The following is a 15,131-nucleotide window of genomic DNA, read 5'->3' as shown; positions in this document are numbered from 1 at the left end:
GCTGAAATATGGATCGTTCCATTTGGCTCACTAGGAAAAATGCACTGAACAGTGTAAAGCTGTATTTGGAATGGTAGGTTTTAACTAAATCCATTTCACTCTAAATATCCTTGCAACAATGATAGAAACTTGATTTTCAGTTTACCATTATAAACTGCATATTCGTTGTAGTATGTTCTGAACTGTACGATATTACCTCTGTCACTGAAACCCTCAATCCTCTTCAGCTTTTTCATGTGCTTGAAACAAAGATCAAGTTCATCAGTAGGACATTCATCACGTACATCTGAGTCTCCAAGTATCACACTCAGCTATATGTTAAATGCCTCTGGTATTCTTGGGATTTAATTTCTGTTTGTTTCCCTGCATCCTTGCGTGGGTTCAATGATTAAAGGAATGCCCGAGCGGAAGTAAGTTGCCATTATTAGTTATTTATCCCGTTTCTCTGACCTTCTGTTGAAGTCACGGTGAAAGATCAAGAAAGCCCTTGTGAACATTTCAGACTTTTACCCCGACATCTTTTCACTTGTGAAGTGGTAAATATTTGAAATAATCAAAATACACTGCAGCAGTATAAGACAATAGCTCATTACCACCTTTTCAAGGATAATTGGGATTGGGCATCAGCGACATTTACATCCTATGAAAGAACTTAAAAAGAAAGCAAAACAGTTCTTTCCAATACTGGTTGTCAAATCAAGGCTCGGACATATTCCTTTGTTGGCAGAGAATGGAGGCTTGCTTCTGAATGCATGCTGCTTCTAGTAAGCAGAAATGAACCACTTTATGAGCTTGGGTGATTATATAAAATTGATTGTTAATATAGTTATTGACATCATTCTATGCTGCACAATTCTACAATTAAAGGGAGATGGTAGGTTACATCTGGGTGAAAAGTTTCACACTAGTCACTGCCGCCTCACAGCACCAGGGTCTCAGGTTCGATTCCAGCCTCGGGCAACTGTCTGTGTGGAGTTTGCACATTCTCCTTATGTCTGCGTGGGTTTCCTCCAGCTTCCTCCCACAGTCCAAAGATGTGCAGGTCAGGTGAATTGGCCATGCTAAATTGCCCGTAGTGTTCGGTGCATTAGTCAGGGGGAAATGGGTCTGGTTGGGTTACTCTTTGGAGGGTCAGTGTGGACTTGTGGGGCCGAAGGGCCTGTTTCCACACTGTAGGGAATCTAATCTAATCTACTCAGATCACTGAGATAAGGGGTCAGTCAGATGTCTGCAAAACAGGAAGGAAATATATAATTCAGGTCTGTTGGCTCTGTCTGGTTCGGATCTGCTTGATTTATCATACAAATAGAAAGTAAAGCAACAAAAAACAGAAACTGTTGGAAAAGCTCAGCAGGTCTGGCAGCATCTCTGGAGAGAAATCAGAGTTACCCTTCCTCCAATTCTAAGGAAGGGTTACCAGACCTGAGTTAACTATGATTTCTTTTCACAGAAGCTGTCCAGACCCGCTGCGCTTTTCCAGCAATTCCTGTTTTTGTTTCTGATTTCCAGCATCCACAGTTCGTTTGGTTTTTAGAAAGTAAAGCAATATGTCTTCTCTACCAATTGTTTCATCAGATTACTAGAAAGTGCATTTATTACGTAACAGTAATAATACATATCAGTATAACTGGTTACAGGAGTCCTTTATTATTGCAAACTATACATACAGTAAAAAAAATGCAGCATAGCCTTTTCATTTTGTAATGCAAATTTAGTTTATAAGGAAAAAAAATGAAAACGTGTTATATTATTTGTTTTTTTTCAATCCAGATTTCAGAAGAAACATTTAAGAGCTGACAATCATATGTTATAAATAAACAGCACACAATGCAATGTTATGTTAGTAACTACAAACAACTTTGATTTTTGTTGACAGAGGACTTAAAAGACTCAACTCTAATATGTATCAAGGCGATGGAATTCCAACATGTCTATACAACCAATTAACATGCTAACGTAAATACAGGGCAATTTAATCTATAGCAAAATTGTTAAGTGCTACTGCTACACGTTACTGGCATACATTTAGAATCCATGGGATGACTGATATAACTATTGAAAAATTAATTACTTAAAATTATATTTCTCTTATCCCACATTTGCAGCTGCAGTACTTAGCTGTGATCAGGCATGGTTAAATATTACCTGAACTCCTATTTTTCATACACAAACAAAATGTCTATTTTTAAATTGAAAGGCACATCGCAATGTGACTTCTATTCACTTCAAACTACTAATTAAAAGTATATATACCTTTAAAAAGACGATTAAATTTTATTTGAAGAAAAAGAGAAAAAACATCACTCAGGTAGCCAAGGCATCCACATTCTTCAGTAATATTTTATTTAAGATATGGCAAGAATGGTTTGTTGCCATAACCACCGCTGACTAAAAATTCCAACTGCTGCAAATTTCACCACAATAATGTTCATATGCAAAAGTTAACTAATTGCTGACAAATTATTCGTTTGGCTATACATGTTCTAGCCTTTGCCATCCAAATAACCAAGACATTCTGAAAACAAAGCAAATCAAAGCTGTGACTAGTGGCTTCAGGGGTCAATGCCAGGAACAGTGTACACAGGTCATTTGTGGAGGAGGAGCCTAGGTTTACTGCATCACAATGTGACCATGTACGATGACAGAACACAATTCAAAGGAAGTCGAGTTTCAAAAATAGTTGAGGTTTTCACATGTGTTTTAGCACTGTTTCTTTTAACTAGTTTGGATTATAATTTTTTTACTTATGCTTTCAAAAATTACTGAGTTAACATGTACTGCAATAGTTTTTAAAGGATGTGAATCTATTTCTGGAGGATCCATATTTGAGGGTATAATTGTACAAAATATACATGTTGACTGAAATATCTTTTGTTCATTTTAATGTGTCTAATAACGGATGAGATTTCACTATAGAAACGTGCAAATTTTAAAGTTCATGACATTTCCAGACTACCATATGTAGCCTCCTACATCATATTCATCATCGTCATCCTCATCGTCTTCATTGTCAACTTCATCATCCTCTTCCTCATCATTGGTTACTTCCACATCATCCTCATCATCTGACCATTCATGGAGGTCACCACTGCCAAAGTCGCCTGAAATCTCTACATCACCAACTAGAAAATAGACCACCAACACAATATTTACTTGTGAAAACATATTTAGTTCTAGTCAGGCAACAATTATTTGCTGATTTGTGCTGATAATTTACATGATAAATTATATGAAATGGAATTCTATTCACCTTAAACACTAGTCATAAACAAAGTAGTTGTTCAAATGTAATAATCTCTTGTACAAATATTAAAGAGAAATAAGGGAGTGGATTTCTCTGTGATGCTCAGTAAGGAAATGTACCACTTGTAGTCAGCCTTGAATATCATTTTATTTCAGGTCCATGGTAAATTAGCTTTTGGTAGTAATGTGTTACAATGCTTCCATAACCCAGGTATTGGAGAGGAAATCAAAAATATCAGAAATGCCATTTAATTCGCTATTTCTGAAAAAAAAAACAAGATTCAAACAATCCTTAGATAAGCACATGGATGATTTTGGGAAAGTGGACAGGGAGGAGCTGAGAATAGTTCACAGGTTGGCACAACATCGAGGGCCGAAGGGCCTGTTCTGCATTGTATGTTCTACCGTTTCTTGTGTATCTACATTACTGCAGGAAATTGTAAGCAAAGTGAAAGCAAAGAGTACAGAACATGGATTAAGAGGCAATCTGAGGAAGACAAAGACAAAGATGATGTGCAGAGACCAAACTTGCAAGTGAAAATTGAGGTAAACACACATGCGAAAAGGTTCACAAAGCTTGGCCAGATGGTTACAGATAATAGCAAATATGTGCTGAGACCCACAGAGAATTCAGATAACAAAGGCAAATTTTGTTAGAAAGAAGGATATGTCATCATCAAAGAAACTTAATTTGAATCTTAGGGAAAGAATGCTTATATGTGACATTTTGTTATTTATGTATATATTATGCCTCAGAAACATGGGCTATAAACAAACATTGCAGATGTGGACTTAGAGGAGGATAGTCCACATTTCCTACACAGACAGAAAGACTAAGTAATACAAAAGGCTAAGAAATGGTGAGATAAGAGTGGCACTTAGTGTGTAATATCAAAGTGAAAAGAATACAAGAGGTGTGGCTAGACAGACAGAGACAACTATTTGAAGGAAAAATGCAACATCAAGTGAGCACTGGTGAACAGTAATGGCCTGAAACTGAGGAAGTCTTCCGATTGATCAGTACTAGTAGGATACAATAAATATCTTCATGCCGAAGATAAAGAACAAGTAGTTAAGGCCCATATAATAATTTATTTTCTGCAATATAAATATATATTAATTAAAGTCATTTTAATCAAATTAAAGTTAAACCTTTTTTACAATAATGCATTTTGTTCATCTGGAATGTAAATGCACTTTGTCACTGTTACATGTCATTTTAGCTGTAGGCTCTCTGGTATTTTGGTGAATCTGCCTTTCCACACCAACCTAAAGGCTTTTCAAATGCTGATTGCCCCTGGAACTATCCATGGTTAACTCTCTGGAAACAGTCAATTACTTTTTCTTTTACAGGCCTTAAGGTACAGTATAATTTGAACCAATTACGTTGCAGATCACTTTAGTTTAGATTTTGGATTTTGTTATATTTGTTAGCCAATCGTTTAATGCTCCTTAAAGTAAACTATGGGACTAAGATACAACATAAAAGAAATTCTGACAAAATCTATTGGTGAATAAATATAGAGGGCCAACTCTCATAGTAGTCAGCTATGGTGAAATGTGTTGCAGAATTGGGTGAAATGTGTTGCAGAATTGGGTGACAAGTTCAGTGAAGACCATTTCAACATCGAAGTCACCTCGCTCCACCTTTATACTTTTCACAAGTGGCGTGAAGAGATTCTCATTAGAGAGTGGCAACACGCTAATTGATGGTCATTATTGCTTGCTAAAGGCTTTGTAAATGCCATAATTCATATCCTTAATATTCAGACTCCCATCTTACCAAGCTCACTAAATAAGCTTGATGTTGGGAAAAGTTGACAAGGAAACCAAAGCATGTACTTGCTGGGTTCAGTTCACTGCTTCCCCAAATGACCTTCATGTTAGACACAGGACATGTTGAGATATGATCCCCAAGAATCAGCTGAACTCACTTCTGATCCTTGAACATTTGCATTCAGAATCAGCCAATCCATCACAACCATCCTTGTACTTCTATTGTGCAATGGCACAGTGCTCTGGAAATACAGAGTTGCAATGCAGGGCACTTAAGCAACTAGCACTGACCAGTTGCAGTGAGGGTACTGCACACAAGGGCAGATGCCCAGCGCTATGCCTGGACCTGGATGCAACTCAGGAATGCACACTTGTTCTCAGTGCTCCCTTACTTAGAACCTCACTGCATGCTCACAGCATCCCTGCCTTACCCTGCTGTGCAAATGAGTGTTGTCGTACAACCGGGCAACTTGCCTTGCTGCTAAGTAGAGTTCAACCTAGGGAGTACACATCATGTAGATTGGCAGGGTGCTAAATCAATTTCACACCTGCAGCTTACACACAACAAACACATGGGCAGCAAAAAGGCAGCAGTGTATCCAACTCCTATGTGAGTAGTCCTCAATGAAGCCCATGACGGCACCAATCTGTCAGGGAGTCCTGACACAGTAAGTCAAAGGCAGTGTACATTCGCTATGCATGACCTGGCATCTGGTCGGCAAGGAGGGAAAGGTTAACAATTTAGGATGCCAAGCTTCTACGTCCCAGGGAGTGGGCCACAGTTAGTCCATTGGCTCTGTAGTGAAAAGGCATGAGGGTGTAACATAGGGCAATGGAGTTGGGCAGATTCACAGGCACCAGTCAGACTTCTGAACACATCTTGCGCAGGGCAGTCCAGTTAGGTTGGTAGAGTGTGGTGGGCCATAGTCAGTCCATTGGGTCTATCCACACAAGCTAACAGGGGCTGAGGGGTGGACAAGTGGCATTGAGCCTTGGTAGTTTAGTCAAGGGCCCTAGGGGTTGCAAGTCCTAGACAAGGACACCTTCTAATTGGAAAGGGGAGTAGCAGCATTTGCAAAGAGTTGGGGATGATGTGAAGCATTGCTAGGAATGGTATGCACTGGAAGAGTGAGAAGGGGAAGTAATCCATGGTCAGGAGCACTCTGGCAATATACGATGGCACCATGCATGGTCCCCTCACCTGTTAGGGTCTGGGTGGGGAAGGGTAAGCAGATGTGAGTGAACTTAGATAGCTTGGGGGCTGGGGACTTTGGGAAGTATAAATCCTGTGAGATTGATGGGACAAGCTAATGGAAAGAGGATGTGGAGATTTGGAGACTCACTGATGCAGTCAAGCTGATTCTGGAAGAGGAGCAGTCACTACTGCCTTCCATGGTGCTGGAAACTGAAAGTGTGCAATTGGAAGAAAAAGGATGTGAACATACTTACAGTGGGTGGGTTAAGTGACTTGATGTATGAAAGAGCAAGCTGTTACAGACACCATTCACATTTATAGGAGAACAACATTGGTTATCATACTGGAACTTGCAACATTGGTTACTCATGAAGAGAAAGCACAAGCAAGCAGGCTGCAATACTCCCTTGCCATCTGATAACATTGACCTTCTCAGTATATTACACTGCCCTGGCACAGCCACTGCCAAACAATTCTGCAACAGTTAGATCAGAGACAGAGCAGCCAGAGGCAAGGTGACTCTCCTCAAGTTTCCAAGAGTTTGAGGAAGACAAGCAGGATACAATTGGAGTGCTGGGCCATCTGCACAATGCCCTGTGTGGAAACTGCTGAGGGGTTTTTGTGTGGTTCCACCTCCTGCTGGGTACCTCCTGGCACTGTCCAAGCTCCTTGAGGGATGGAGGCACCTGGACTGGGTTCAAGGTTCTTGGCCAGGGCTGAGCAGGTGCCTAGTACCCACCAATCCATTGAGAGCCGCGGCCTGGTCCATGTCATCCTCAGTCAGCTGTGGAACTGCCTCTTTAAGGTGCTCACCAGATTGTGCTCTTGCATTTTCTCTGCCTATCGTTTCCCTCCCACTCTGACCCCCAAAGGTGTTAGCTGGTTGTGGGGCAGGGGCTGGGGGTCTGCAGGAAGCAGCCTTGCTGATGCTTCCTCCTATGTCTTGGTACTCTCGTCCTCAGATTCCATGACGGTGGCTCTTCTGCAGCCAGCAGAATCTCTATGGGCATCATAGGTAGGCATACGGAACCTAGATGAGAAAGATGATATCACAACCAATGGTTAGAAATGGTGTGCGATGATGGAGTGATAGTGGGGTTAATGGGAGAGTATGTACTTACTTGACGGGCAGGACATGGATGTTTCAGCACCCCACAGGAACGACCCTGGTGTTCTCTTGAGAGGGCCAGGATTCTCTCCTTGAATGGGGTGAGGACACTGAGGATACTGATGATGGCCACACTCCCAACTCCCTTTCATATGGGCTCATTCTGCTCTCTAATGGACTATGAGTGAAGAGGGAAATAAGTCAGATCACAGCAGGAGGCACAGCTGTTAGTGTTGGCGTATTTGGGAAAACATGGTGAGGTGTACCAAAGGACTAATGAGGCAACACTGAAGACATACAGCTTTAGAGAAATGGCACTCTGAGGGGAAGAGCAGGTAAGGGAAGTAGGTGCAGGCAACAGTGGTTGTGGTAAGATATGAGCCTGGATGGGAGCTGTGTGCAGTGTTACAGATAGATTGAGTGTGAGGTGTGCCTTACCATAGTGAAGAGGATCACTGACCTTTCTGCATTGCTGGTCATTCCTCTGCACCCTGGGTGGTGACCTCAAACGAGGCTGGTAGGATCTGGTGTTGCGACCTCCTCTGGCAGTGCTCTGAGAAGAGGACACCTCTTCATTGCACCTTCCTGTCAATCAGAACCTCCAGGTCCCTAACAGAGAATCGCGATATCATTTTCTCCTTCGCCAACATCCTTGATTGAGCAGTGTAGCTTCAGAGTGCCAGTACTTTGCAGAGCATTTTAAAGATGGCATGAGCCCAAGAGCTGCTGGTCTTTTGGCAGATATCTGCAGAGTGACCAGCTTTCACAGGTACATCAAATAGGAAGATGGTGTGGAATCAGATGTGAGAGGCACCTTAGGGGTGTGGCATTAATTAATGAGGCAAGGTTGGTAAGACAGGCCAAGAAAACTGAAGGCATTGTGGTAAGAATTCTTCAAAAAAACTTGATGGGGTTGGACTTTGCCAAAAGCAATAAGAATCAGTCTAGAAAATTATTAGTAATTAGTAGTATTCAAACTAATTTTAGAATAACTAGGACATCTATACTGCGAACCTTGTCACTACCAAAATGCAAAATATTGTTAATCTTTTGCTCAATTTAAGCAAGAACAAGACTTACATATTCTTGTATATGTTTTAAATATTAGCATATGACACTAAAGGTCTTGCTATGGCTTAAGTGCATACCACAATCTGGTGATCCACTTGACCTGGATCCTCTCATTTCATTGCCATATCGGTCAACGCACCAGCACTGTCCCACACTGCCGTGACACTGAGTTGCTTTATAATAACCATCTTCGTCACAAGTTGGAATAAAGATTCCTGAGGAAACCAAATGCATGTCATGAAGTATGCATATGAACAATGGAAATAACAACCGCATGTCGAAGCATTCAGCCTGCTCCTTGCATAAAAACAAAAAAGTCTAGTCAGCCTCTTAAATCTGGAATTGCTTTAGATGTTATATGATGTCAAGTTAAATTCTACTTTTAGCCAAAAAGAATTCGGATCATTTGGAATGAGAATTTGCTGCGACCATTTCCTCACTATTTACCATTGGAAGTAATCAATAAAATCTGCAGGCACTTTTCTTACCAAAATAATATTTAAGTGGTATTTACTGGTGTAAAAGATAACCATCAAGTTCAAAAATCCTGGCATTAACTCTGGTGCTGGCAGTGGTACATTGCTATGGAAGAAATGAGGTAATTCAATACATAGCTACAGACTTTTTGGGTGCCAATGCCCCACTCCCGCCAATTGCCCTATCTTCTAAAATCATCTGTCATGAAGTTAATGAGATCCCTCAGTCCAAGTTAAACATTTGCTTTGAGATGTACTGTCAGCAGAATATCTGAATGGATTTTCACTCGCGTGCGCCGCTTTAGAGCACTTTTATCCCCATCAATGATCATTTCCTGAGAGGAAAACTCAAAATTGCTGTGACATTCGCACATTCATTTCCAGTATTTCTGCTGCTTTAACATATGTGTTAACTTATTTGAAGTAAACAGGTTAATTCTTCATGTTAAGTTCAGGAAATAACATCGTGCCCATAATACCTTGGCTGGTACCCTCGGTCATTATTTCTGAAATCTGATATATTCCTTCTGAGTCAAAAATTGACTCAAGCCACTTGGCTATTTGTTGCATGTCTTAAAACAACTGGCTTTAGGTCATTTCAATAACTTGCACATAATTAATTCTGACATTAACAAGGAAAGCCTAAGTATCACTATAACTTGGGGGATGTAGTAATTCAACAGAGGCTTTCAGAGGTTCTATGTTTCTGGCTTTGTAAAAAACATTGTTTTTCCTCAATACATCTAAATTAAATGAACCAGTGTGCTTAAAAATGTGAAAATATGAACACTGAACCTCAAAAGTAATGTAAAATGTGAAGACATATAAGGATGAGTGAAAGAAATCTAATTAAGAATATTGACTTTTACAGATAACTCCCATAACAAGAACATTACTGACCCACCCGACAACAATAATGCAGGAAACAAGAGGGACATGAAGTTCAAGAGGTGAAGAGTGTGGAAGATTCCTTACAAGATGGAGGGTGATCATGAATGAATTAAAAAATCAGAACAAGGGTCATACATCTGTCTCATTGTGCCATATGAAGTTTGTGGACCTTGGCAGTTTTGAGAGTGATTAGATTAGATTAGATTACTTAGATTAGATTAGATTACTTACAGTGTGGAAACAGGCCCTTCGGCCCAACAAGTCCACACCACCCCGCCGAAGCGTAACCCACCCATACCCCTACACCTACATTTACCCCTTACCAAACACTATGGGCAATTTAGCATGGCCAATTCACCTGGCCTGCACATCTTTGGACTGTGGGAGGAAACCGGAGCACCCGGAGGAAACCCACACAGACACGGGGAGAACGTGCAAACTCCACACAGTCAGTCGCCTGAGGCGGGAATTGAACCCGGGTCTCAGGCGCTGTGAGGCAGCAGTGCTAACCACTGTACCACCGTGCCGCCCACGGGCTATATATTTCACAGAAAGATGTGTTGAAGTTTATAAAGGTTATGTGCTGGCAGCACTATGGAAGATACCACTTGGGAAGTCAATCACAAATATTGATGAAGTTTAGACTCGCAAATGTAGAAGTGGGAGATTTGGGAAATAACAAAAAAAAACGTTTCGACACCAATTCAAAGCAATGAATGCACAACTATATACTGCCTATTAAGATCACAGTACATCCTTATATGCTTCACAACTCAACTATGTTTTTGAAGTGGCATTGTAACATTGGGAAATCAACACAGTTTGCATAAACAATACCCAGCATAGTAATGAAATAAACAATAAAATAATCTGTATAAATGAATTTACTTGAGAAATAAGTTTTAGCTAGAAATTAGGACAAAAGAAAACAAGCAAAACTGGAGGACTTATGGAAAAATAAATATCACAATGGATTTTAAAAGCTGAAAGTACTGCCATCAGTGATGGAATGACAGAAGGGAAGAGTTGTAGATGAATTGGTATAGGCAGAAAACAATATAAGGTGAAGTTGGTAATATAGGTCAAGCGTTTTGAATTTGATGTATGGGGAAAATGAGTATTGGGGATGAAAAATCTGAATTAAATGGAATTTAAATTATAAGGAAACCACCAACATAAATAGAAAACATTCATACACTTCTGTTGAATCATTCTACTGTCATAAAAATTTTCCTTTTTTGGCTTCCTTGCCATTATCAGCATCAACAGGTTTTCCAATAGCAATTACTTCTACTGACATAAATGGAAGAAATGGGTAGCATACATGTAAGACGAGTTGCATGAAACATTTCCTATGTCTAATCTGTATGACCAGACTCTGTCAGGCCTTCCTATGTATTCATTTGCCACAAAACAGGGGCTGGTCACTTCCTTTGGCAGACATGGGTGTGTAGGCATGGCTGTATCAGCATGAATAGTTAGGAACAAAACATTGTTCATACAGCTGGTCCTGCCTGGTATCCCTCCATAATCAATCGCTTTCTTTCATGCATGTCCCTTCCACTGGTCCCACCCTCTGGAAACGGTAAGGTGCAAAATGAACGCTCACCAGTCACCTGATTTCTGTTGTAACAATTAAAGCTCAAAGTTATATTGTTGAACAAAGAAACATTGATTCAACACAAGCAATTGGCGTATTATTGCGAGAGTAAAATGTTCAAATAAATAGAACCCAGCAAATATGTATTGTAAATATTAGGTTAAGAAAACTATTAAACTAAAAACACTGATATGCATATGACAAAAGTGAAACCACCATAGTCTTATCAGACTATCGGGCTGCTCTTTCATGTGGGGGTGGGGGGGTGGAGAGAGAGAGAGAAAGAGAGAGAGAGAGAGAGATGACTGGTGATGGTTTAACCTGAGGGTCACCATACCTCAAGTGAGGTGAGGGGTTGAGAAGGACTGTCCTTCATGATAACTTCAGCTGGTGTGGGTATTGACAAAAGCATGCACTTAATAGATTTAAAAATACATAATGCAATCACTTAATAACTAATACTCTTCATTTCTTCTGAATAACATAAATTTATTGCCTGATCAATATATTGGAAAAGGCTAAAATAATTATAACAATATGAAGTATATCCCAAAACATTTGGTAACTTATCTGAAGTAGTTTTGTTGGTTCATGTCTTTTCACATTATTTCCATTGTTTAAAATACAGGTAATTCAAAATAAAACCCAGAACTCACCAAGCAATTTCTTTCCTCGTTGTTGTCTTTGAATATTGTTTAGTTCCATCTGGCAGGGTGGCTCTAGAATGTATTTAACATGTTATGTGAAAAGGTTGCCAGATGATCAATGATAAAAGTGCAAAGCTGCAGCCATTAAATAAATATGATACAAAGCTTACAAAATACATACACAAATGCTTATTATTCTGTACTGCGGTAAAATGAGCACATTTGTTTATAAAATTAAAATCTGAGACAATGGGAAGATTTTGTACAGAACAATCTTTTTCTTTATTTTGATACTAATAGAGTATTGGAGCATGGTGCTAATAATTCACTAGGAACAATGGGGGAATGTTTGTTCGTGTGAAGCTGCACAAAATAGACTATGTCAATTACCTGAGTGCAATGACTCATTATCAAAAGTGTTCCCCATTAATACCACTGAGGAAACCATTACATTGCACATTCATTCCCTACTAAAATAATTGAGAAAACATACACAGTTTGCCCTGCTCAGTGACACTTCAGTGAACAACATTTTCAACAACAACTTCTACTTTGATAATATCTTTAATGAAACAACCCAAGGTACTTCAGAGGAAGTTATAAAAAGAGTGACACCAAGAAAAAGGAGTGTTAAGGTCACCAAAACTTTAAATAATGTGGCAGCTTTGAAGTAGGGTATCCCATTGTAATTTAAATTGCTGTTGGTTATACGACCGAGAAAATCCACCATCATTACTGTTGTGGAATTAAGCATTTTCTGCAGCTAGAGTTGAGCTAGTTACTTAGCTTGTTGAAGTTTGCACCATCAGGAACGATTCCCTTAAGGTTGGATATTTCATGCTATGTCTGTACAAAGACCCTAAAAGCCTCAATGATTATAATCCAATACAGTGTGGAGGTCTGTGCTGCTCCCTCACCCACCTTCACCAACGAGGAGTTTTAATGCCACCACATATTCCTTACAAAGGATGATTAACTATTCAAAGTCTCTATATTAAAATTTGGCTGCTTTCTAGTAATTGGGAATCTTGGTTCCAACCATACTATGGAATCCCAACTTAAGAGTGGATAGAAATGTACAATAAGATCAGGTTTTCATGCACAGAAGGTAAACCTAAATTTGGGACTAGGGAATCATTGCAATCCGACTATGCCTGGATGAGGGTCTTCCATCTCCTGGAATAGTCCCCTTACATTGATAGAATAGCAAGGATAGGCAGAGGACCCATGTCACAAGCCCAATAAAAAACATTTGCAAGGTCAGGACCTGGTATATGCACACTCCCACTATCAGGAGATTGATGGAACACCAATGCAGCTCTATGACCTTTCTCTTTCATCAAGCAAAGTTGTTAAACACATTCTTTAAAGGCTTTCTTTTGAAGACTTTTCCTTGCTTTTATTACCTTGTTGATTCGGTTTCTAAATTATGACAATAGAAGGATAATCCAAAGAACTAAACGTGATCAAATTGACAGTACTAAATAGAGAGAAAAACCATCTAAAATGTACATGTGGCTTTAGGGGTAAAAACCCTCCCGATACATGTTAGGCTTAACATTGACAGTTTAAATATTAAGTTTTCATTTCTTCACAAAGGTACCTGTGACATCTGACAGAATTAAAGTAATAGAACATGAAATAGAACCACGACGCTTACAAAGGTCCAGTTGGCCAATATGAATCTCAAAGCAAATAAAGATCACAGCAAAGACCTTGTAACTTGAAACAAGCAAGCAACCGATGGTATTGCAAGTTTCCACTTTAACAAATGCACTCAAAATATGGATGACAGAATCAGTACATAACAGTATGGAACAATCTCTTAGAGTCATAGAGATGTACAGCACGGACACAGACCCTTCAGTCCAACCTGTCCATGCCAACCAGATATCCCAACCCAATCTAGTCCCACCTGCCAGCACCCGGCCCATATCCCTCCAAATGCTTCCTATTCATATACCCATCCAAATGCCTTTTAAATGTTGCAATTGTACCAGCCTCCACCACTACCTCTGGCAGCTCATTCCATACACGTACCATCCTCTGTGTGAAAAAGTTGCCCCTTAGGTCTCTTTTATATCTTTCCCCTCTCACCCTAAACCTACGCCCCCAAGTATGGTGCGCCATGGAATAAAGCAATTTTATAGGGTGTTGTGGCCCTTTCAAAATTACATAGACATGAACATATTGGCGGTACTGATTAGGGCCTTTATTTAGCCATGAGGGCCGTATATGGTAGTCTGGGGTCCCCTGTGGTGGGGGAGGCCTAGTAAATACGGGTATAACAGCTGTTGCTCCCCTGGATGGGAGCTTCAGTGGAGATGCAGCAAGTGGAGTAATGTAGTGTAATTTAATTTAATTTTATTGGATTATATTTCAATTTAATACTATTTTATTTAATTTGAGTTTATTTTAATGTGGGTTAAGTTAAGTAAATATGAGATGATTATATCTTGAAGAGTAGTAGGCAGTTTATCGTTAACATTACTGTAACATATTATTTCTATTTTTCTGTATTTCTGTACTTTTATAACTTTTGGTTTTTTTGTAAAAGAGTAAAAAAAATCAATATATATAAATAAATGTTTCAGAAAGTGTAATTTATGCTCAGATTCAAACCTATAATTCTGGTCTGAGAATCCACAGGCACCATTTGCTGTTTATGAATTATTATATTTTCTGTGGAAAAGTTGGCAGTAATTGCCCTGTCATCTTTGGGCACAACTTGTTTGCTGGCATTTCTACTGGTAAGGGTTCAGGAAGTTCTAAGGCAAGTGGAACAATGGTCTCTGGTGCACTCCGCGCTCTCAGATCTAACCTTGAGTCAAGCCTGCTGACAAAGTTGATGCTATTGTTGTCTGGCGTACTGACTTCGACATTGCAGTGGCTGAGCACTAGCTCTCAGATATCTCCTCCTATTTCCCCTGGACATTGACCCCACTATTGAACACCAGGCCATTGTTTCTAGAATGGTCATCAATCGCATTTCATCTGATGTTCTCCCCCCACTGCCTCCAAGCTCATAGTCTCCCAAATCTGTACAACCCACTTATACCTTCTTCCTAAAATCCACAAACAGGATTGGCTTGGGAAACCATTGTTTCTGCTTGCTCCTGCCTCA

General features: G+C 39.8%; 1 protein-coding gene across 5 annotated transcripts in view; it reads right to left on the bottom strand.

Annotated features, from left to right (window-relative positions):
- Positions 1–1,626: 1,626 nt before the first annotated feature.
- LOC140480227 (testican-3-like) overlaps positions 1,627–15,131 on the bottom strand; it is a 517,571-nt gene continuing 504,066 nt past the window's right edge. For all 5 annotated transcript variants that reach the window (XM_072575112.1, XM_072575034.1, XM_072575285.1 and 2 more), the window contains 3 exons: positions 12,017–12,079; positions 8,471–8,608; positions 1,627–3,122 (listed from right to left, as the gene is read on the bottom strand). In XM_072575112.1, coding sequence (XP_072431213.1) covers positions 2,953–3,122; positions 8,471–8,608; positions 12,017–12,079 — 371 coding nt within the window. In that variant the 3' untranslated portion in view covers positions 1,627–2,952. The remainder of the gene's footprint in view (positions 3,123–8,470; positions 8,609–12,016; positions 12,080–15,131) is intronic.

This window comes from Chiloscyllium punctatum, chromosome 1 (assembly GCF_047496795.1).
Source record: "Chiloscyllium punctatum isolate Juve2018m chromosome 1, sChiPun1.3, whole genome shotgun sequence".
Classification (NCBI taxonomy): Eukaryota; Metazoa; Chordata; class Chondrichthyes; order Orectolobiformes; family Hemiscylliidae; genus Chiloscyllium; species Chiloscyllium punctatum.
This window is presented reverse-complemented; position numbering and strand designations above follow the sequence as displayed.